This window comes from Quercus suber, unplaced genomic scaffold (assembly GCF_002906115.3).
Source record: "Quercus suber isolate HL8 unplaced genomic scaffold, Cork oak 2.0 scaffold_68, whole genome shotgun sequence".
NCBI classification, from domain to species: Eukaryota; Viridiplantae; Streptophyta; class Magnoliopsida; order Fagales; family Fagaceae; genus Quercus; species Quercus suber.
This window is the reverse complement of record NW_027069533.1, coordinates 1,279,163-1,302,692: the sequence shown is the minus strand read 5'-3', so window position 1 is coordinate 1,302,692 and position 23,530 is coordinate 1,279,163. Positions and strand designations below refer to the sequence as shown.

Sequence of the window (23,530 nt, the reverse complement as noted above, 5' to 3'; positions counted from 1 at the left end):
GGCTGTCACATATGAGAATACAAAGAGAACATATGCAAAAGGTGACTAATGCCTTATTCTTTCTAAAAGAAGCTACTGTGTCTTTACACCTTAAAGTTTTGTAACCAAGTGCTTCTTGATCTTCATTGTTGATGAAGTGAAAAACTTTACAGCCAACATTCTTCCTCAAGTTGGTGAGTGAGTCACGTACTAGGATTCGTGCATCATTGGTTAGTTACATACTGGGATCCATGCATTAAAAAGGGTGGTATTCATATATTGAAGAGTTTAGAGGTTCTGAAACGATAGAAGGTTTCTGTTGTAAGTTCATCTACGGAGATTGTAGAATCTAGGGACAAAGGTTTTGTAGTAGATTTGAAACTTCTCTTTACTATAATGGATTGATTTTTGGGAAGGTTTCTCCCCAGGTTTTTTACTGTGAAACTAGTTTGTTTCATTGGTTTTCCTAGGTCATCATATCTTGTCTTATTTATTTTTCCACTATATGATTTTGACATGATATTGATTTTTATTTGTTTTAACAAGTTTTATTCATAATAAATTTAATTAACAACTTGAGTTTAAAACTTGTTAATTTTATTAACCAAGGTCTAAATTTCTCAACATTGTCTACGTAAAATTGGATGTTTTTTCCGATTTGATGTGCAAACATTTTATTAATGAGCCTCTGATACATTGCGCCCATGTTCTTGAGACCGAACGACATCACCTTATAGCAGAAGAGGCCTTGGCTAGTAACGAATAAAGTTTTCTCCTGGTCAGCTTTGTTTAATTTGATTTGGTTGTAGCTAGAAAAAGTATCCATGAAGCTAAGTAACTGGTGTCAGGTTGTAAAGTCTATTAGGATGTCAACTTACGGGAAAGGGTAGCTATCCTTGTGGATGCCTTATTCAGGTCTGTAAAATCTATACACATCCTCTACTTCCCGTTGGCTTTCTTGACCATCACCACAATAGCCAACCAGTCGAAGTAGTAAACTTCTCTAATGAAGTCTGCATCTTGCAACTTGCAGACTTCTTCCGCTATAGCTTGGTCTCATTCTTGGGTGAACATTCGCTTCTTCTGACGAATAGAAGGAAAAGTGGGTGACACATTCAACTTGTGCACCATGACTAAAGGGTCGATCCTAGGCATTTCTTCATGGCTCTAGGCAAAGACATCCTGGTTTTCTTTTAGAAATGTGGTGAGAACCTAACAAATTGGCAAACTAGAGATAGTGCCGATTCTAGTCATTCGCTCAGGCCTTGATTTATCAAGGAGTATCTCCTCCAACCCTTCGATGGGTTCTGCAACTGTCTGTTGTTCTTCTATGCTCATGGTTTGTAAATGGTCGTCCATTTCTAGCATCACTATGTAGTACTCGTGTGCTGCCACTTGGTCGCCACATACCTCTCCTACTCCGTACTCAGTGGGGAATTTAATCATCAGATGGTAGGACGAAATCACAACCTTCCACGAGTTGAGAGTAGGTCAACCCAAGATGGCATTGTAGGTAGATGAGAAGTCAACAACAAGGAATGTAACATCCATAGTGATCTATTGAGGGTAATCACCAACCGTTATGGGTAATGTGACCACACCGAGGAGGTATACTCTTGTTCCTATGAACCCAACGAGCAGGGCGTTGGTAAGAACCAGCCGTTCTCTCTCAATCCTCATCTGCTGGAACGTCAGGTAGTAGAGGATGTTAGCAAAGCTTCTATTGTCAACTAAGACTTGATGAGTGTTGTAGTCCCCTACCCGTATGCTAAAAATAAGTGCATTGTCGAGTGGGTGGTGGAGACGTCGAGCATTTTCCTCCGAGAATCCAATTATAGGGTTATCGACCCGCACCATCTTTAGGACAAAGTTCGTCAGCTGGATGTTCTGAACCATCCTGAGGTAATTTTTATGGGCTTTTTTAGATGAACCTGAAGCCATAGTGCCCACTACAATCATCCTTATATCCCCTATAGGTGGCCTGGGGCACTCGTTATCCCTTCTGGCAACTTGCTCCTATGGTGGATCTGCCCTTTCTTTGTTGACGAATCGCTGTAGTTTCCTTTGTCTAATAAGGGCTTCAATCTCCTGCTTCAAGTCATAGCATTCAAACGTGTCGTAACCGTGGTCCTGATGAAAACAATAATATTTATTCTTGGACCTCTTGCTGGGATCTCCTTTTAACTTGCCAGGCCACGTCAAGGCCGTGTTGTCCTTGATTTGCATCAACACCTGATCAATCAGGGAAGTTAGCAGGTTGAAGTTGGTGAACCTTCCAGTGGGGGGTTTGGAATGCCTGTCCTCCTGCGGGTCTCCGGTTCTAGTCATCTTCCGTCCCTTTTCCTGCTGGGCACCTTCTTGCCTTTTCTTCTTCTTAGGTTTCTCCTCTCGAGCTAGTAGTGCGTCCTCTATGTTCATGTACTTAATAGCTTGATAAAGCATGTCTGTCATGGTCTTTGGGTTGTTCTTGCATAAGGAGAACAAAAACTTCCCCTTTCGCAAGCCATTGGTGAATGCAGCAACAAGTATCTTGTCATTTGCTTCATCTATCGAGAGAGCTTCCTTGTTGAAACGAGTTATGTAAGACCTTAGTGTCTCATCCTCTCATTGCTTGATGCTCATCAAGTATGCAGTAGACTTCTTATACTAGTATCCCCACAAAAAGTGCGAGGCAAATTACGCACTCAACTCTCTGAAGGTACCAATGGAGTTAGACGCCAATCTACTAAACCACACCCTTGCGAGACCTTTCAATGTAGTTAGGAAGGCTCAACACATGATCTCATCTGCCACTTCTTATAAGTGCATAAGGGTTTTAAATGACTCTAGGTGATTCAAGGGATCTTTTGACCCGTCATAGGCTTTTATCTACGGCATACGAAACTTTGGAGGAAAGGGGAATGAAGTGACGTGTGCTGTGAAGGGTGAGTCCGTCCGATGGACCAACTCATCAAGGTCATTTGACACCTACCCCTTGAGGGCATTCATCATGAAGTCCATCATTTTCTTCATCATCTGCATCTCTGTGACCATATGTGGTGGTGCCATGTTTGTGACGAATGGACGGTTAGTATCTTGTCGCTCTTGCCTACTCGGGGCACGGCTACCTTCCGGTCCTTCTTGGTCCTCCTTTCGGCGCTGGTGCCCTCTTGCTTCTACCCGTGATTGTTGGGCCCAGCATCTCTTTGGCGTAGCTGTTCCTTTAGGTCGTGGTTCTGCTTGGTAAGGGGCTCCACGGTTGAAACTAGGATTTGTATATGTCTTTCACATGGTTCTTCTTTGGTATGGTTATTGGTTGCCATCGAGTGAGCGAGCACCATACAACTCTTTTGTCTGAGAAGTGGTAATATGGTTGTTACTATTTTACTCTCGGTCTTCCCCATCGATAGCGCCAACTGATGATGCTAAAAATCGTTAATGAGCCGCATGGTCCTCATGTGCTCTAGACAGAACCTGCGAAATAGAAACAAAGAAGACCTTGCAGAGAGTACTGGTGTGGTACCGGCCAAATACCCTCCAAATGTTAAGTTAGAAAACTTTCACAACATCAGAATGCTAGAGCTGGGGTAAAATATGTGTACCTTGATTTGTGAAGGCTATTAGGTTTTTATAGTAGCATAAAGTTGACATCCATTCCTTAGCGAAGAGGGCTTTTCCTTGCAAGGAAGATCCTCATTAATACGCGTATCTTGTAGGATCCTTTCCTTGTAGAAATCCTTTTAAGTAAGGTCAACCGTGGGGCGCAAGATGTTTCCTTATATACACATTCATGGAGGCCAAGTAAGGCCATGTCGGACCTATCACAAGTTTCTTTCTCCCCATCAACTTCCTATCCTGCCTAAGCGTTCTGGACGTCTCACACAGATGTCGTCAGGACTAGAGGTGGAGTTCGTCAGCTTATGATATCGTCTTTCTTGTCTTTACTGAAAGCATAAGTAAAACTGATAGATTTATTGGGACCGTCAGCTTTATCACATGTGAACGAGTTTAAACTAATTTAGAATTGCCCTTATTAGTATTTTTTTTTCCCCTACAATTGTTATAATAAAAGTGAAGAAGGGGAATTCAAACTTTAGTATTCCTCGTATGTGAGATAGAGAAAATTATCAAGTACTTCCAGAGTACAGTAATGTGGTGTTTCATTCTCTCTTATTCATGGTGAATCTCATCATGAATCTAATTAGTGGGAAGCATTGCTCTCTCCTTTGACATAGGAGTGGGCCCCACACATGGGACCTACCATGAGGCCCACCCTTTATGTAAGAGAGTGAGTAATACTCCTAAACTACCCAATAACTACTTGAATGTGAGAGGAGTGGGAGTACTACATCACTATACTTCGGGAACACTTAATAATTACTCGTAAAATAGTTGCAAAACTATTAATACAATAGCATAGTAATATTACAACTAACTAATAAGACATGAGAATTTTTTTGTGTGATAATCTGCCATTCATAAAATCAAAGGAAAGAATATAGGGGGCAATCTACCTTGCAGGCTACAAAAAAAGTAGGGGGAGGTTATTCATATTGAAGAAATAAGATAAATTAGACTCTAAAACATACTTAGTAGCTGTGTGGGTTGTGGAGTTGTAACTCCTATTAACCTAACAAAAAGAAAAAACATAAAAAAGGACTCAGCTAAAACTATAATATTAGATATAAGAGCTTTGATGGACCAATTTGGGATGGTTCTGTAAGGCATGAAGGAGCCAAGGCCGATTTTGAAATCACCTTCAAAGATCACACGACTCCACTGTTCTTTCTTGGCGATCTATAGTGCCCAAAGGAGAGCCTTGGGTTCTACTTGGAGGGGGGGAGGGGTCAATACTTGGTGAGCCTAGCCTAAACATTGAGCACTATGCCCTAACGATTTCATGAAACTACTACCAAGGCTACTTTATAGCTTGACAAAGCTGCATCAATGTTGATCTTGACCCAGCTAGGTGAAGTGGGCATCCAAGATTAGGACACCAGAATTGATGGCACATGATTAGATTTGAGGTCAATAGAAACTAGAGTGAATTCAAGAAATTTATTGCAAATGAGCTTAATGGAGGATTGTAGGTCAATAGGGCCCTTAAGTTGCAATACAAGATTACTTGAGCACCATATTTCTTTGAGTGTTAAGACCATGTTGAGACAAATGAGCTAGTGTTCTTTTGCTTGACATAGAGATTTCAGCGGGTTAAGAGGATAATGTTGATAATATTCGAGGAGGAGGAGGTAACATTAAGCTCATCCACTTTGAGATCCCTAGCAAATAGAGAATCAAAAAGCTTTAGCGATTGTACATTCAAAGCAAAGGTGACAAGGTGTTTCAAAGGAGCATTAATGAGTTGATCCCTTGTTGGAAGAGTATTAATGCCTAACCTTCAAAGGAGCATTTTAGTCCTTTGAGGTGCTTTGAGATTCCGAAGCTTCTTCCAACTCACTTTAGGGGGGGGGGGGGGGGGGGGGGGGGGGGGGGGGGGGGGGGGCAATGGGGTGGGTGGGATTTGAGAAACTTGGTAAGTTAATTTAATAGTAAAGTTACCCTACAAATTGAGCACCCAAATGAGTTTGTCTGCCATTGGTCTGGAAGAAATTGGAATAGAGAGAGTGGCTTGAGTGGTAGAGGGGGTAAAGAGTTCGTTAATGAGATTGGGCTTCCAGCAACGTAAATTTGTGTTAATAAGTTAGTCAACCTTGAGGGGGAGGAGTGATAAGGACGTAGATCTTAGGGTAGGAATAAATCATTGTATCCTGGAACCCATAGATCTTCCCAAACATTAACATCAGCTTTATCCCTAATTAAAAAGCAGGCACCTTCAACTATAATAGTCTTGGCTTTCTTGATTTCTTTCCAAATAGGGGAGGCAGATTTGGGAGGCTTGGCATGAAGCCAATCTTGCCTAACCTTGAAGTTTTTTTTTTTTTTTTGAAATTCAAAACTAGAAATTTTTATTACTAAGGCAAAAAACTTCTGTTTAGAATTACAAGATTTGTCGCATCACTATGGATGTCCTCTAACCAAATTTGTGGTTCATATAAGAATTTTGCTAACTTGGCTAGCTTATCAGCAACTTTGTTCCCATTACACCTAACATGCGAGAAAGACACACTTCTCAAACTTGTGGCTATCCTGCGTGAGTCCTCAATGATGTGACCAAAAGCTATCATGCAAATTGAGTCTGTTACCAGGTGCTTGTAGATGATCTCGGAGTCTATCTCAAAAACTACATCTTGTAGTCCGAGCTCAATGGAGAAAGAGATAGCTTTCCTACAAGCCATAGCTTCCACGTCCTCCACTGTGGATGGAAGTGAGCATTCCGAGAGAGTTGCAACCACCATTCCTTCCGAGTCTCATATCACCACTCCAATGCCTGCTGAGCCTGTGTCCTAAAAAATCGCTCCATCACTGTTGGCCTTGTACTAAGTTAGTGGTGGAGGTAACCAGCGTGTTGGATGGTCTAGCATTCTCTGCTGCAATGGGATGTCTTGGGCTGTTTTGAATTCATGGAAGCGTTCCACGGTGTCAGTGTAAATCTTCCCCAAATGCACCGTGGTAGCTCCTACTCTTTGTGCATTCCTATTGTGCCAAATACCCCAAGCAATGTATGCAAATATCTCTGCCAAATGTGGTACTTTCTGAGCTAATATTCCTTGACATAAATCACAGAAACATACCCATTTTTTTGTCAAAAATGGTTGACTCCGCTCCAGCTCCCACCAGACACTTTTTACCTCTATGCAATCCCAGAGAGCGTGAATTGTATCCCCTGTTTCACAACAACAGCGGTCACAAAGGGAGTTTGCTATGATGTTCCTCTTCAATAGGTTCAATTTTGTTGGCAGAAAGTCATTTGTTGCTTGCCAAAGAAAGTGTCGGATTTTATTTGGTAGGTTTAATAACCAAATGTCCGACTAAAACTGCTTGTTGGCTGTAGTGTTTGATGGGCCCAGCGCTTTCACTGCTTCTTCATTTGATAGGAGCTGATAAGATGATTTGGTGGAGTAAGACCCATTCCTTATTGCTATCCAAATGAGTCTATCTTCAGCATGGGTGGAACTCAAGGGTAAGCCAAGAATTGCAACAGCTTCATGAGGGACAAACTCATTTAGAATACGGTCTTCAATCCATTTGCCATTTTCCTCATCAATAAGAGCACACACCCGAGTATCATTAGGCAAATTTTTTTAGGGTGAAACCACCCTACTTAAGTGCAAATCCGGCAACCATTTGTCTCCACAGATTAAGACTGACTTTCCATCCCCATTCTCCATCTTGACCCCAACCACACGACCCTACAAGCTTTGAGGATGCTTTTCCAAGCATAGATCCCTTCACTTTCACACCCTCGTCTAGGATAGAGCAATTGGGAAAGTATTTTGATTTAAAGACCTTATAAAAGAGAGAGTCTATCTTATGGAGCAATTGCCATACTTGTTTCCCCAACATTGCTAAATTAAAATTTTCAATATCCTTAAATCCTAGACCCCCTTGACACTTCGGCTTACACAAATTCTTTCAAGCCACCCAATGTGTTTTCCAAACTTCCCCTTTATAGCCCCACCAAAACTTCCTGATTAGAGATTCAATATCTTTACATAAACTCTTTGGGAGTTTGAAACATGCCATGGTGTAAGTTGGCATCACTTGGAGGACTGCTTTGATGAGTACCTCCCTTCCCCCTTGTGATAAAAGAAGTTCTTTCCATTCTTGCATTTTGTGCCAAATTCTTTCTCGAATATAGCTGAAACTTTGTTTTTTTGCTCTACCCACAAAGGAAGGTAATTCGAGATATTTTTCATACTTGATGGTGGCCCCTACCCCAAGCAGATTTTTAATTTCTTGCTGCACATGATGATTGGTGTTAGGGCTGAAAAAAAGTTGGGTTTTTCCTTGATTAATCTTCTGCCCCGAAGGCTCTTCATATTGATGCAAAATGTCAAGGATGGTGTTGTACTCTTGTGTGGTTGCTCGACAAAATAGGAAATTATCATCTGTAAAGAACAAATGAGAGACCTTTGGACCTGCACTACAAAGAGAGACTTTTTTTATTGAAACTGCAAGTTTTGCTTGTTGGATAAGTGAGTGTAAACCTTTTGCACATAAGAGAAACAAGTAAGGTGATAGAGAAACAAGTAAAGTGCCCATGTGGTTCACCATTAACCAATACAGAAAAAGAGACTAATCGGATATCTAACCTTGTAGTTAGATATAAGAATTTCCATGCATTGTTAACGCTCTTTGCCTTTTTTACATTGAGTTCACCAGCACTCTTTGGGTAGCAAAGCTTGTCTCAGGCTCTCTATGCAAGATATCTACACTATTGCATGTAACCATTCTTGCAACAATAATTTCATTAAAAAAAAAAAAAACAGTCAAAAAAAAAAAAAAAAAAAGAGAAATGGCAACTACAANGATTAATCTTGGGGGGGGGCAATGGGGTGGGTGGGATTTGAGAAACTTGGTAAGTTAATTTAATAGTAAAGTTACCCTACAAATTGAGCACCCAAATGAGTTTGTCTGCCATTGGTCTGGAAGAAATTGGAATAGAGAGAGTGGCTTGAGTGGTAGAGGGGGTAAAGAGTTCGTTAATGAGATTGGGCTTCCAGCAACGTAAATTTGTGTTAATAAGTTAGTCAACCTTGAGGGGGAGGAGTGATAAGGACGTAGATCTTAGGGTAGGAATAAATCATTGTATCCTGGAACCCATAGATCTTCCCAAACATTAACATCAGCTTTATCCCTAATTAAAAAGCAGGCACCTTCAACTATAATAGTCTTGGCTTTCTTGATTTCTTTCCAAATAGGGGAGGCAGATTTGGGAGGCTTGGCATGAAGCCAATCTTGCCTAACCTTGAAGTTTTTTTTTTTTTTTTGAAATTCAAAACTAGAAATTTTTATTACTAAGGCAAAAAACTTCTGTTTAGAATTACAAGATTTGTCGCATCACTATGGATGTCCTCTAACCAAATTTGTGGTTCATATAAGAATTTTGCTAACTTGGCTAGCTTATCAGCAACTTTGTTCCCATTACACCTAACATGCGAGAAAGACACACTTCTCAAACTTGTGGCTATCCTGCGTGAGTCCTCAATGATGTGACCAAAAGCTATCATGCAAATTGAGTCTGTTACCAGGTGCTTGTAGATGATCTCGGAGTCTATCTCAAAAACTACATCTTGTAGTCCGAGCTCAATGGAGAAAGAGATAGCTTTCCTACAAGCCATAGCTTCCACGTCCTCCACTGTGGATGGAAGTGAGCATTCCGAGAGAGTTGCAACCACCATTCCTTCCGAGTCTCATATCACCACTCCAATGCCTGCTGAGCCTGTGTCCTAAAAAATCGCTCCATCACTGTTGGCCTTGTACTAAGTTAGTGGTGGAGGTAACCAGCGTGTTGGATGGTCTAGCATTCTCTGCTGCAATGGGATGTCTTGGGCTGTTTTGAATTCATGGAAGCGTTCCACGGTGTCAGTGTAAATCTTCCCCAAATGCACCGTGGTAGCTCCTACTCTTTGTGCATTCCTATTGTGCCAAATACCCCAAGCAATGTATGCAAATATCTCTGCCAAATGTGGTACTTTCTGAGCTAATATTCCTTGACATAAATCACAGAAACATACCCATTTTTTTGTCAAAAATGGTTGACTCCGCTCCAGCTCCCACCAGACACTTTTTACCTCTATGCAATCCCAGAGAGCGTGAATTGTATCCCCTGTTTCACAACAACAGCGGTCACAAAGGGAGTTTGCTATGATGTTCCTCTTCAATAGGTTCAATTTTGTTGGCAGAAAGTCATTTGTTGCTTGCCAAAGAAAGTGTCGGATTTTATTTGGTAGGTTTAATAACCAAATGTCCGACTAAAACTGCTTGTTGGCTGTAGTGTTTGATGGGCCCAGCGCTTTCACTGCTTCTTCATTTGATAGGAGCTGATAAGATGATTTGGTGGAGTAAGACCCATTCCTTATTGCTATCCAAATGAGTCTATCTTCAGCATGGGTGGAACTCAAGGGTAAGCCAAGAATTGCAACAGCTTCATGAGGGACAAACTCATTTAGAATACGGTCTTCAATCCATTTGCCATTTTCCTCATCAATAAGAGCACACACCCGAGTATCATTAGGCAAATTTTTTTAGGGTGAAACCACCCTACTTAAGTGCAAATCCGGCAACCATTTGTCTCCACAGATTAAGACTGACTTTCCATCCCCATTCTCCATCTTGACCCCAACCACACGACCCTACAAGCTTTGAGGATGCTTTTCCAAGCATAGATCCCTTCACTTTCACACCCTCGTCTAGGATAGAGCAATTGGGAAAGTATTTTGATTTAAAGACCTTATAAAAGAGAGAGTCTATCTTATGGAGCAATTGCCATACTTGTTTCCCCAACATTGCTAAATTAAAATTTTCAATATCCTATGGCAACTACAACTATTTGCTTTTAATTTTTTTTTTTTTTTTTTTTTTTTAATGTTCCCAAATTCTAGATTTCTAGATGAAACTTTTTTCATTCTTTTGATGGTCAACTTTTTACATTTGTAATCATAACCATTTCATAAAAGAAAAATTATGCATCATATTTTTGGTAACATTTGTTCTTTTTTTTTTTTTTGAGAGAGTTTCAACCTATGGCGTCCGCTCCTGATGAGAAAGACCAAGACACCAATCAGTTTTTGGTGTAGGCAGGGATTGAACCCTAGATCTCTTATACAACTATCAGAGACTTTACCAGTTGAGCTAACTGGAACCCACTAGTAACATTTGTTCTTAGTTCAGAAAAGAAAAATGTCTATATTTAGGTTTCTGAAAGAATATCCAACCTATAACAAGTAATAACTAAATAAATTCAGTTAGAAAACAGTACTTTACAGCAAGCTGAAGAAATCAGTAAGTTGAGCTTTCAACTTTTGATTCTAATTACCAGTTGAGCTAACTGGAACCCACTGGTAACATTTGTTCTTAGTTCAGAAAAGAAAAATGTCTATATTTAGGTTTCTAAAAGAATATCCAACCTATAACAAGTAATAACTAAATAAATTCAGTTAGAAAACAGTACTTTACGGCAAACTGAAGAAATCAGTGAGTTGAGCTTTCAACTTTTGATTCTAATTAATTAAATACTGTAAACCCCCCTTTCTAGAAAAGCACCTTATGTAATCTTCACACTAGATTCGTATCAACGGCATTTGTGAAACTTTTTGTTACGTTAATTTGTTGCGTGCAAATGTTAATCTATTTACGTTAAAGAATTTCTTTTATATTAAAAAAGTCCTTTTTCTTTTGGGTTTTAAAAAAAGTTTTTAATTTCCTTTTTTTTTTTCCCTTATAGAAAAGAAAGTGTTTTTCCCCTTTTGAGCTAAAATAGAAAGATTTCTTTTTAATTTATTTTGTTATACACTATTGTTAGAAAAATAAAATGAAACAATGAAAAGACAGAAATGTCCTCAAAATAATGTTGCAGGTGCGGAATTAATAAATGAAAAAAGTTTAATTCCAAACAACTATTTTGTTTATTTTGTAAGTTCTAACTAGTTCAACTGGTAAAGTCTCTTATGGTTGAATAAGAGATTTGGAGTTCAATCTTCACTTACACCAAAAACTGATTAATATATCGATTTGATGATAAAAAACTATCATCATGAGCGTCATAGGTTAAAACTCTCTCTTAAAAAAGAAAACCGTCTTATTTTAATTTATTATATATAGAATTAAAAAGAACATTTATGTATGTTTAGTTACAAATATTTTTTAATAAGTTATATGGCTTATTTAAAGGGGAAAATGGGCTTTTGCCCTTAATTGAGTTTCAATGAAACTCAATTTTTAGAAAATCAAGTTCTAAGTAAGTTTCAATTATATGACGGGTGCTCCTCTAGCGTGGCAGAAACTTACTTCGAACTCAATAATCATAAAATCGAGTTCTATGGGAAACTCGATTTTTTTTTAAAATCAAGTTTCAAAATAAAGATACAATACTTAATAGTTTTAAAACATGGACAATTTATTGAATATTTTAAAAAATAAGGGCAAAAACTTTTTTTTTTCCTTATTTAATATACAATTTTGGCCATAATTTTGGTAGAGAAAAAAAATAGTATATCTATATGATCACACTGCGGTAAAAGTTGTGAGCTTGTGTTTACGTTAAGCAGAAGATGTTAACGCAAAAGTGACAGAGTAAAAGGCCAAGTTATTTTAGTAGTTAGTTGTAACAGTACGCTACGCAGTTCTTAAATCTCAATTCAGAGACTTTTTGAGTTTAAACTGTCTCTCCCAACCTACAGTTTCTCTGCCTCACCAAAAAAAAGAAAAAAAAAAAAGAAAAAGAAAAAAAGGCATTCTAATTTGCCGAATCCCCTGGACTTGTCAATTTTTTTTTTCCACATTATCAACGTTTTCAATTTTTGGTTTCCATAATTTTGCTGTGCCTTTTGTTTCAACCAAAAAATATTAGTATATAAATAAATAACAAGTGTGGGTGTCGAAATCGGGAGAGCTGGAGCCGGTACAGGAAGCGCAGTCCTCAAAGGCTCCACCCGCCGCCGCCGCCGCGACCACAAACGGGCAGATCCGCTACAGATCCCCATCGTCGGCGGAGCTCCTAGAGGGTCAATCGACATCTCCAACGGAGCAACAAAATCTCGAATTCGACAACCACAAAATGCTGAAGCGACCAGGTCTCCGTTACCCTCACGAGTCCTTTGGCGACAAGATCCGCCGCTACAAAGGCGTGTTGTTGATCATTTCGGTCCCTCTTCTCCTCATCAGCTTCGTCCTCTTCATCATGCCTGTCAACAATTCAGCTTCCTTGTCCGACTTTCGTAATCGTAAGGTCCCATCGGATCGCGATTCTCGGAGATCATACGCTGTTATTTTCGACGCCGGGAGTTCCGGTAGTCGTGTTCATGTCTTTTGTTTTGATCACAATCTTCAACTTGTCCACATTGGAAAAGATCTAGAGTTGTTCAAACAGGTACATTTCCCATTTCCTTTCAATTGGATTTCATTTCACAATTGAATAAGTTTATTGTTTGGATTGTTAATAGTTAAAGCCGGGTTTGAGTGCATTTGCCAATGATCCCCGGGAGGCTGCGAATTCTCTGCAGACTTTATTGGATCAAGCACAAGCTGTTGTTCCCAAAGATTTGCGTCCCAAGACGCCTGTTCGTGTTGGGGTTAGTTGTGTTTCTGTTGTTAGATGTAACTATGCTTTCATTTCTATATGAGTTGTTTTTTTTTTGTCTGAGTGAAATTGGGATTTTATTATTTTTTTTATGTCCAATGTTAGGCAACTGCAGGGTTGAGGGCCTTGAAAGGTGATGCTTCGAATCAAATTTTGCAAGCGGTAAATCAAATTCTTGTTTTGTATTGTTAAATTTGTTTATTCGATAGTTAGATCCTCCATGCTCTTTCGTTAGTTTTTGAGTTATTAAATGGCGTTAAATTTTGCATCTTTTAAGGTTCGGGATCTTCTGAAACATAGAAGCAGCCTCAAATCTGAGGCCAATGGAGTTGCTGTTATTGATGGAACTCAAGAAGGTTCTTACCAGTGGGTATGTTTCCGTCTAAAACTTCACTACTGTCTTGGCTTATTCCTCAACTAATGCTTGAATTTATACTTCTTGTACATTTAGGATATGGGGCTCTTCCCTTCTTCTCTTCTAGGACTTTAGTATGATGAGCAGATGTAGAACTCATGCTTATATTCACTACAGTTGCATTGCATTTGGGAACTAGGATTTAAATGTCAAATTAATGTACTTGGAATGCCTAAACTTTAAATTTTGTCAATTCAAAAATGTTTTTTTTTTTTTTTTTTTTGGATATGGATTTGAAATTTCTTGTTTGTATATTAGAAATGTTTATGATATTGAATCTGAACTTTCTTCTTTCTCGCTAACCTAGGAGTTTTCAAATATTAGTAAAGAAAAATATATGTGGCTCATGCTCAAAATGAATTTCATTTAAAAAATGGCCTAAGACTAAAATAATATAAGCTATAAAAATATTTTTTGACTTTTATGTCATTGGACATAGAAATTAACCATCTTTTCCATCTCTAACAATCTTATTACGAACGAATAAAGAACTCAAGCTCAGCTCAAATATATTACATGTGATACCAAACAATTTAGAAGTTAAGCTGAGTTTTTGCGAAGTTATGCTACTTAGTTAACAACGATCAGCCACAGAAATATTTCTTGCCAGTGTACATGGTATAGGCCTGTATTACCCCCTTTTACACATATTTGTGTCCTAAGTCTATTAGATCGATTAATTCAGGCCCATATAGCCTTTATTGATATGGATTGAAAACTTTGAATACCCTTTTTAAATAACCTCAAAAGAAGAAGGGAAGAAAACAAAACCTTTTTCTTGAAATGCAATAAACCCAAGTTACAGAGAACAAGGTTGTTGAAGCAGTGGCTATGGAGCTAACCATGATGAAGCATTACTTTGATGATGGCAGCTTTTCACATGGTCATGCCACTTTCCCAACTCTACGATTCTCTGTTTACACATTTTGAGCTCATTGTTTTTTACACCTTAGTTGTCTAAGTCCCATGTAGGCACTGATTCCCTGTGGACTTGTTAGATTCTAATAGATTGATACTATCTGAAATCAAGGGATTTTGTGCCGTAAAGTCAAAGTTGGGTTTAACCAAAATCCAAATCATTACCCTTTTGGAGAGATCCTAAAATGAGGAATTGTATTTGGGGAGTTAAATTTAAATCCACAATCTGATTTGGCCATAATGCTCTTCTTATTGGCAGAATTGCCAGTTTGAGAGACTGACCATCCTTTCCATTTGAGAGGTCATATAATGGACTTTTAAAGCTTCTTGTTGACAAAATAGCTCCACTCAAGGTTATCAGAATCGTGTTTTGGATGGTAGGGTTGTACAATCCTACGATCCCACTTTGTTCAAATGACCCATATCGTTGAGGCACTTGACATAATTTTGGTTTTTAGGTCCAAATTTTAATGATATAATATATGATTTTGTTTGGAAACATTAGGCATGTAGTTAATTTAAATTATTTTAGTTATCAACTTAAGGTAAATAAGGGAAAAAAATGCAAAATCCTTGGTTAAGAGAGTTGTATTCATATAAAGTATAAAAATAGACTAGTGATTTTTTTTTTTTTTTGGTGATTATTTCACATACATAATCATTACCAATGACTTTTGTGTCTATTTTTTCTAAAGAGAACTAGGATCTTCCTATCCTATGATTGATGCTCAAAGCCCCTCCACCAAACCTATGCAGGATCCTAATTTTAACAACCTTTGCTCTAACAAAGCTCTGTATGTTACTTGCATAGTTCATCATGCATTTTAGATTGCAGGATAACTGTTTCTGTAGCACCACATTTTAGTGTCATCAGTAAAATGAATCAACCTGCCAACTCCTACTCTCTGGTTGCTGTACTAGTTGAGTTCATGGCATTTGCCCATGCCTTACTGTAGAGATCCCTTTTTGTCTTCTTCCCATACCATCTCAACATTGCTCCTTGGAGATTGTGACGCAGGACAACCAGAACGAAAACTAAACAATAGAAAAATAAAGGGATATGACCTAGGAGTCAGCACCTAGGCCTTGCTTGGAGTCAGCACCAAGCGGAAAACCACTAGGAGTCAGCACCTAGGGTAGACTTGGAGTCAGCACCAGACCAAAGAAAGACCAAACGGCCATTGTTTTCATTCATCAAAAATATCAGCCATCTCCTCAAGGAGTACAATAGGTTGTTTATATAGGATTGCTAAACCCTAGTTCTAATTGGCTAGGAACCCTAATTGCCTTATTACAAAATAACCTTACTTTTAAATTAAAATACTAAAAGCCCAATAAACTAATAGACCTAAAACATAAAAATACAATGGCTTGCAAACATAAATAATACTAAATAATAATCTTCTTGTGTCTCCCGCATCATTCTCCTCTGGTTGGAGAAAACTCGACCTCGAGTTCTAAAGTGTTGAAGGATTAGGATGCTGACAAGTAACACTTGTTTCAAATCTGGAATCACCTTAGGGAGCACAGGAAAAAGAAAAACTGTGAATTCCACCACATCAAACTCATTTGGAATAACAAAATCGATGTGTGGAATTTGTATAATCTCGTCTTGAACCTTATAAACCATAGGAAGCACTGTAGGTTTAACCTCTTCGACTTCACCAAGATGTAGATCTTCAAGGACTGTGGAGGGTTGATCAGAAGCACATTCAACAACTTCAACTTTCACATCATGTGCACCCCCTAACATAATACTCTCTTTAGGCACCATCTCTTCACCTTTCTGCTCTTCAATAGATTCATTTCCTTGCACGCATGTTAAAGCAACACTTGTCGAGACATGTACGTCTGTGTCAACATTAGGCTTTGGTGTTGCTAGAGGATTCTCAACGACCAAGATATCATCATCAATGTTGCCTTCTATTGGGGCAGCAAGAAGTTCATTGTGATCTAGTGTCTTTGGTTTCCCAATTGAATCGGATTGAGTCTTCTTGTGTTGAGCAATCTTGTCCTGAATATCTTTCATGAGCTTTACAGTTAATTTTGTTACTTCCCTGGTAGATATTCCTTGGTAGATTGTTCAAAAGTGCATTGAGGACATGAAATGGGATGAGAATGAGGATTCATCGTATTTGCTTCAACTTGAAAAGCACCACACTGAGATTGGGGTAGATACTTAGCTCGATAGTATGGTGACAAATACTCATCACAAAGCTTTTCTTTCATATCTTCCCACACACTGATGGGGTTCATAATCCATATAACGGAAATATTCAAGCTTCTCCCAAAACCTTTGTGCGTGACCTCTTAACTTCAACTTGGCATACCTAAATTTTTTATTATCTCCCCAATTTGCTTGCTCAAAGAATTGCTCCATCCCATTTATCCAGTTGACAAAATCTCGTGGATAAGTATCATCACCATCAAAATAAGGTGCGTCAGATATTACCATAGCTCACCTTGTCAGTGGTTAACTTACTGCACTTGATAGTCATAGGCTTGGCTCCTCAATTGAGTGGGTTCAAAACTGAAAAGAAAAATCTCTGCAGTGAGAGTCTTCTGACGGGTAGCACAATTATAGGACAGCAACTTTTTTTTTTTTTTTTTTTTTTGGGGTATGTGATTTTTTTTTTTTTTTTTTTTTCTGATTCTTTCCTGCGGTAATTCTTCAACGGATCGGTGTTTGCTCTGATACCAAATATGACGCAGGACAACCAGAACGAAAACTAAATAATAGAAAAATAAAGGGATATGACCTAGGAGTCAGCACCTAGGCCTTGTTTGGAGTCAGCACCAAGCAGGAAAATCACTAGGAGTCAGCACCTAGGGTAGACCTGGAGTCAGCACCAGACCAAAGAAAGACCAAACGGCCATTTTTTCATTCATCAAAAATATCAGCCATCTCCTCAAGGAGTACAATAGGTTGTTTATATAGGATTGCTAAACCCTAGTTCTAATTGGCTAGGAAACCCTAATTGCCTTATTACAAAAATAACCTTGCTAATTGGCTAGGAAACCCTAATTGCCTTATTACAAAAATAACCTTACTTTTAAATTAAAATACTAAAAGCCCAATAAACTAATAGACCTAAAACATAAAAATACAATGGGCTTGCAAACATAAATAATACTAAATAATAATCTTCTTGTGTCTCCCGCATCAGATTGTCATTACAACCTTGATTTGATTTCCATTATATATGGGTTTTATGATAAAATTCCTGTTTTAAATTTCTTTCACATTAAAAAAAAAAAAAAAAAAAATTGCATTTTAATGTAGGAACTATTCTAAATTAAACCTTAACTATTTTTCTTGGACTAATCCAGTTACTTAATCTGCCCGAACTGTGAAGCTTTGCAAAGTTTGGTTTCACAATCAGTTATTTAATAATCTTTAAGACTTCTGTCGGCAATCAGACTTCACTGTTAGCTTCCCTTCCCATCCCAATACCAAGTTGATTGTTGGAAATGATTTTAGTTTGACCATCAACCTTAGCCTATAAGAAATCTTCATTGGTAATTTTCTAAGATCAATGTTAGTTTTATAAATAAAATTTTTTAGAAATCCCTTTTCTGGGACTGACATGATAAATGCACTATTAATTCTTCTAAATGTAATGTTAGACACATTTTTATTATCCCTCTCTTTTTCTCTCTATTTTCTCTCTTTTGGTGTTTCTCTTGCAAAATCTTAACTAAGGTTGCACCCTTTATCATGCTCTTCAAAAATTATATTCCTATCAAAAGAAACATTGTTGAAGCATGCTCATTGCTTTGTCCTCATGACATATTTTAAGCTTAGGACTATATTGCAATCATAAGTTACTACTGCACTTTTTACAATTTCTAGGGTAATTTAATGAAGGCACATGTTTTTAATCCAGTGGGGTTTCATTTAAAAATTATGAATCTTGAGTCTATTGAATAATGGACCGTAAAAATAGCTGGTGTATCTATGATGTGTAAGCCTTAAGCTCATAAGAATATAGTTTTTAATTTGGAATATGGAGCACAAGCTTCTTTATATTTTAGGATGATGGAGAATTAGGGTAAAGAAAATGGGGTAGAAATACTTATTCAGTTCTTCCATTTGACACAAAAGAAAACTGAATGGAGGAAAGTAGGGAAGGAAGGTGTTTTCCTTTTGGGCCACAAATTTTGATACACTGTAATTGAAAGGAAGTAAGGAGTAGAATTTTGGTGAAAAAGATAATTACGATTTTACCCTTATGCAAGGACTGAAAAATTTATTCATAAAAAGTAAAAAAGGAATAAGGAATTACTGAGTATCTGTTGCTTTAATTAACAATAATAAAATGTTATTGTCCATATGCAAGGACTGAAACATGAATGAAAAAAATTCAAGAAAGAATGTTGCTGCCACTGCAGATTCTTACAAAAATGAATGGAATATTAGCATCTTCTATATTCTACTATAATGGACTATAGTATACATGATTAGCCATCTTGTCTTAAGTTGCTGATAGCCTGATTGTCTTTCAGGTGACCATAAACTATCTACTGGGGAATTTGGGGAAGGAATATTCAAATACAGTTGGAGTAGTTGACCTTGGAGGTGGATCTGTTCAAATGGCATATGCTATCTCAGAGACAGATGCTGCAAATGCACCAAAGATATCAGGTGGAGAGGATACATATGTAAAGGAAATGCATCTGATGGGAACAAAATATTACCTCTATGTTCACAGGTTTTCCTCTTTCTTTTAGTTAAATTGATTTCATGATTTTATAATAGATGAATTGTTATGAAGTTACGTAACTTCATATTAGCTTCTCATTTTTGTTATGAAATTTATCTTATTATTCCATTGACTTCTCAATGATACCTTGATCTTTTGTAAAAGTAAAACGTTTTTGTCTACTTTCATCTGTTTATAATTTTTCTAAAACTCCATGTGGGGTGTAACAAGGGCTTTGCATCATGTATACAGTTATTTGCATTATGGCTTACTAGCAGCTCGAGCAGAGATTTTGAAGGTTTCTGAAGGGTCTAGCAACCCGTGCATCTTAGTTGGCTATCATGGTAGGTTGAACTCCTTCACCAGGCCTGATTTTGTGACATCACAGATTTTTTAATCTTCATCTCTTCTGTTTAACCGTGTATTTTTGCAACCATAGTGAGTAAAGGTGTGTTTATAATTTACTTCTGTATATAATATTTTATAAGAGGATACAAATCATGTATGAAACATTAAAGTAAAAAATTTTTAAAACTAAATGGAACATATGGCAAAACCTACAATTCAATATAACTGTTGACTCTAGACTTGTGGCCAGTGCGCTGATTGTTAAATGACAAGGACTTTAGATGTGTAATCAGGCGGCTCTATGTGAACATTCATGGAGAAGAACTGTTAAATTACCTATTTTTCTTTTGTTGATATGAGTGTAGTAGGTATTCAGGCATGGTCAATAAAGTCATATGATCATTGTTAATTGAGTCAATGACCTACCCACTTTTCTGTTGACTGTCATAGTTGATCTCTCTCTCTCTCTCTCTCTCTCTCTCTCTCTCTCTCAACTTTTCCTTTCCCTTTCAATGTTCTAATGTGGATACTTAGAAAATTTTGTGGATTGGGTAACTGTTTTTAGAATTTTACAGCCACATGAATCTGGACTGATTGAAGTATCTTTATTTAGCATTAACAATTGAAGAGAGTGAAACTGTGTGTGTGCCTTTGTATTTTCTTAATTTAAAGTTTCATTTTTTATTTTTTACAAGGGAGTTACAAATATGGAGGAACAGAGTATAAAGCATTTGCTTCCTCTGGCTCAAACATGGATGAGTGCAGGAGGATAGTTTCTAATGCTCTCAAAGTTAATGAATCAACATGCAAGCATATGAAATGCACATTTGGTGGGGTATGGAATGGTGGGGGTGGAGATGGACAGAAGAATCTCTTTGTTGCTTCATTTTTCTTTGACAGGGCAGCTGAGGTAAGCAATCACCCGTGATTTTGATGCTTGAGATATAACAATGAAAAAGTTAATTTGTTTTACTTATGCATAGCCATGCTGACAACTTATCTACACATACAGGCTGGCTTTGCTGATCCAAATCTTCCTATCGCAAAAGTTCATCCTGCAAATTTTGAGGAAGCAGCTAAGCGTGCTTGTGAGACTAAACTTGCGGATGCAAAGCGCATATATCCACTTGTTGATGAGGCCAACCTGCCATTTTTATGCATGGATCTTGTGTACCAGTATACATTACTTGTAGAGGGATTTGGTAGGTTGCAGTCACATTTTAGTTATTTGTGCAAGTTCATGATGATCCAAAAAATCCAAGTAAGACTTAACATTCCATGCTTTTTTTTCTTATTCTTTTTCATAGGTCTGGATCCATGGCAGGAGATTACATTGGTGAAGCAAGTCAAATATCAAGATGCCCTGGTTGAAGCGGCTTGGCCACTGGGCAGTGCCATAGAGGCTGTGTCATCGTTGAAATAATTGCTACTGACATCATCAGCTAATTTACCCATTGAGAATTTTGGAGGCATGTGTTTCTTCGGCATTATAGGTTTCGAACTGAAGTATCCACAGTTGATGAAGCTCAGAAAGTCAGTATTAGGTTGAATTGGAAATTGGATTTTGGTCTATATTTTTGGGAATAATGGGAGAGTATAGATTCATTTATCTTAATTTGTAATTATTTTTACACGAAATATTCTGATTTATAGCTTCTGAGAAAATGACTCCATTCAATTAGTTCATTTAGTTTGCCCAGGACAAACAAAATGGTCATGCCAATTCATTGTTGTCTTGTTCTTTTTTACTTGAAGTTGAATTTACTCTACTTTTATCTTGTTTGGTTTTCCTTTTCATTTTTTTCTTTTTTTTTTTTCTTTTTCTTTTTTGTGGGTAAAATTTTAAAATTTCGACCATTTCTCAATGTGCACCCTAGTTATATGCGTGCATCTCTCATTAGAAATTTATAAGTTAGCCCGAATAGTGATTCACAGAATGGTTGGAGGAAGATTTAAGATGAAGTGTCCGATTGAAATTTGTTTATTTGGTTAAAATTGAAAATTTTTTGTTGAGAGTACTGTAGATAAAAGTAAAAAGTTAACTAAAATAGTATAGTAAAACTCATAAATAGTACTAAAAAGTGCAGTGGAACTCATGAATAGTAATAAAAATAAGTTAAATGGTAAAATAAGTTGGCAAAAATAACCTATGCTAAATGCACACGAAATGCTTGCAGCTGGGTCACATCGACCATGATAAAATTTTACCAAAGAAAAAAAAAAATAGCAAGATTCTTTTCCTTGTTTCATAAAACGTAATTTACAGCTTTTGCCTCCCTAATTCTAAAAATTCATTGTGAAAGAGCAGTGGAACTTGGAAAGTCACAACTCACAAGGCGCACATGGTGGGCGTGGAAAAACTCGTAGTCAAAACTGGTAGTGGTTAATTATTGGTTACAAATTGTTTTTTTTTTAAATATATATTTAGATTTTTGTCACATCATTCCATACCCTATTCCGTAAGACACCCTGAAATTTGTGTGATAGATGGAAGTTGGATCTCCAAAGCCAAAAAAAAAAAAAATAATAATAATAATAAATTAAAAAAAAACTAGAACGATATCCTGCTGTTGAAAAATTCCTATGATCAAGAACAATTCTACACCTATTTTTGCAATGACTTTTGTTGAGGCTCATTTTTATGAAGCCTAGCAGGCCCAAGGCCCAGAGTTGCGAGCAAATTGAAAGAAACAGTAAAAAGAAAAAGAAGGCATATGAATGGTTCAAGGGTCCATGAGATGGGTCTAGAAGAAGCAAATGAGCTTGAATAGGCCCGGAAAGAGAAAAGAAACAAATCCGTGGAAAGGATGAGGGAAAAGGAAGGATGGGCAACAGCAGGCCCACTGCAATAAGAGAAAAAAAAAGGGGGGTAACAGGCAAATGGAGAACCCATGAGCCCAAAGGATAAAGTTTATAGAGAAAATTGGGTCAAGAAAGCCCAAAGTGAGTTAACAAAAATTCATGTGTGAAACAAGACCAATGGGCCAGGGATGCCCATAAGAAAAACAAGGGACATTGGAGCCCGCAAGAAATGAAAAAGAAGCCCAGCAAGCATACTGAGCTACTAAGAAGGAAAGTACACGACCGGTTCGAAAGGGCCCAGCAGGATTGAGTTGAGCAGCAGGAATAGCAAACCTGGCACGGCAGGAGGCGTAAAGCCACAAAGCAAAACGCTCAAACTAAAGGGAAGCACACTACAGAGCTCAACCCTCCAAAGAAAGGGACAACACATGGGCGTTGGCCTGTCGGAAAAACAATCCACATCAGAAAATGCCAAAAAGCGCACGGCAGGATATGCCCATTTTCAGACCTCGGCAAATGAATGAAACATCAATAAGGTAACGCATGCGAACGACCCAAGCATCACCAGACTATACCCAGCCACTATGGGAAAGGGTGACGTCATGGGTGAGGGCATGGTCTAGCGGTGGGAAGAGCAGCGGGAACCCATTTTGCGTTTCTTGCCCAGACTCTTTCGGTGGGCACAGTCCTGCTGGGATGACATGCCACCCAAAAAAGGAAAGGGTGGGTAAGAACCGCTGGGTGCATGCCATGAAAGACCGAAAGAGAGAGAGAGGACACATTGGACGAAGTAGAAAAGGAAGCTTCGTTGTCTGAAAGCCACGGGTCAATGGTGGATCAGAACCATTTGACTTGGTAAGTGAATGGCAAAAGGCTATGATAGCAGAATAGGGCCATAGAAAGGCTAGAACAGTAAAATCGGCCATGGCAGGCCCTATATAAGGGACCCATGGCTGTGTGCAATGGGGCAACAAAAGGGGGATCAAAAAACAGGGAGAAAAGAATTGAAAGAGAGAAAACAGAGAGAAAAGAATCAGAAAGAGAGAAAACAGAGAGAAAAGAATCAGAAAGAGAGAAAACAGAGAGAAAAGAATCAGAAGAAAGAAAATAGAGAGAAGGAAATTCTAAGAAAGAAAAAACAGAGTGCTTATGGTAGGCATGCACCTAAATGGGTTAACCCCCCCC

At 38.0% G+C, this 23,530-nt stretch overlaps 1 protein-coding gene across 1 annotated transcript; it reads left to right on the top strand.

The window, feature by feature from the left end:
• Nucleotides 1-12,203: 12,203 nt before the first annotated feature.
• On the top strand, nucleotides 12,204-21,321 carry LOC112016114 (apyrase 2). Its single transcript, XM_024048624.2, has 9 exons — nucleotides 12,204-12,949; nucleotides 13,023-13,151; nucleotides 13,265-13,321; nucleotides 13,437-13,529; nucleotides 18,999-19,204; nucleotides 19,448-19,539; nucleotides 20,239-20,453; nucleotides 20,556-20,745; nucleotides 20,851-21,321. The coding sequence occupies exons 1-9, from the start codon at nucleotides 12,638-12,640 to the stop codon at nucleotides 20,964-20,966; spliced, it is 1,410 nt and encodes a 469-aa protein (XP_023904392.1). The 5' UTR covers nucleotides 12,204-12,637; the 3' UTR covers nucleotides 20,967-21,321.
• The last annotated feature ends 2,209 nt before the right edge of the window (nucleotides 21,322-23,530 follow it).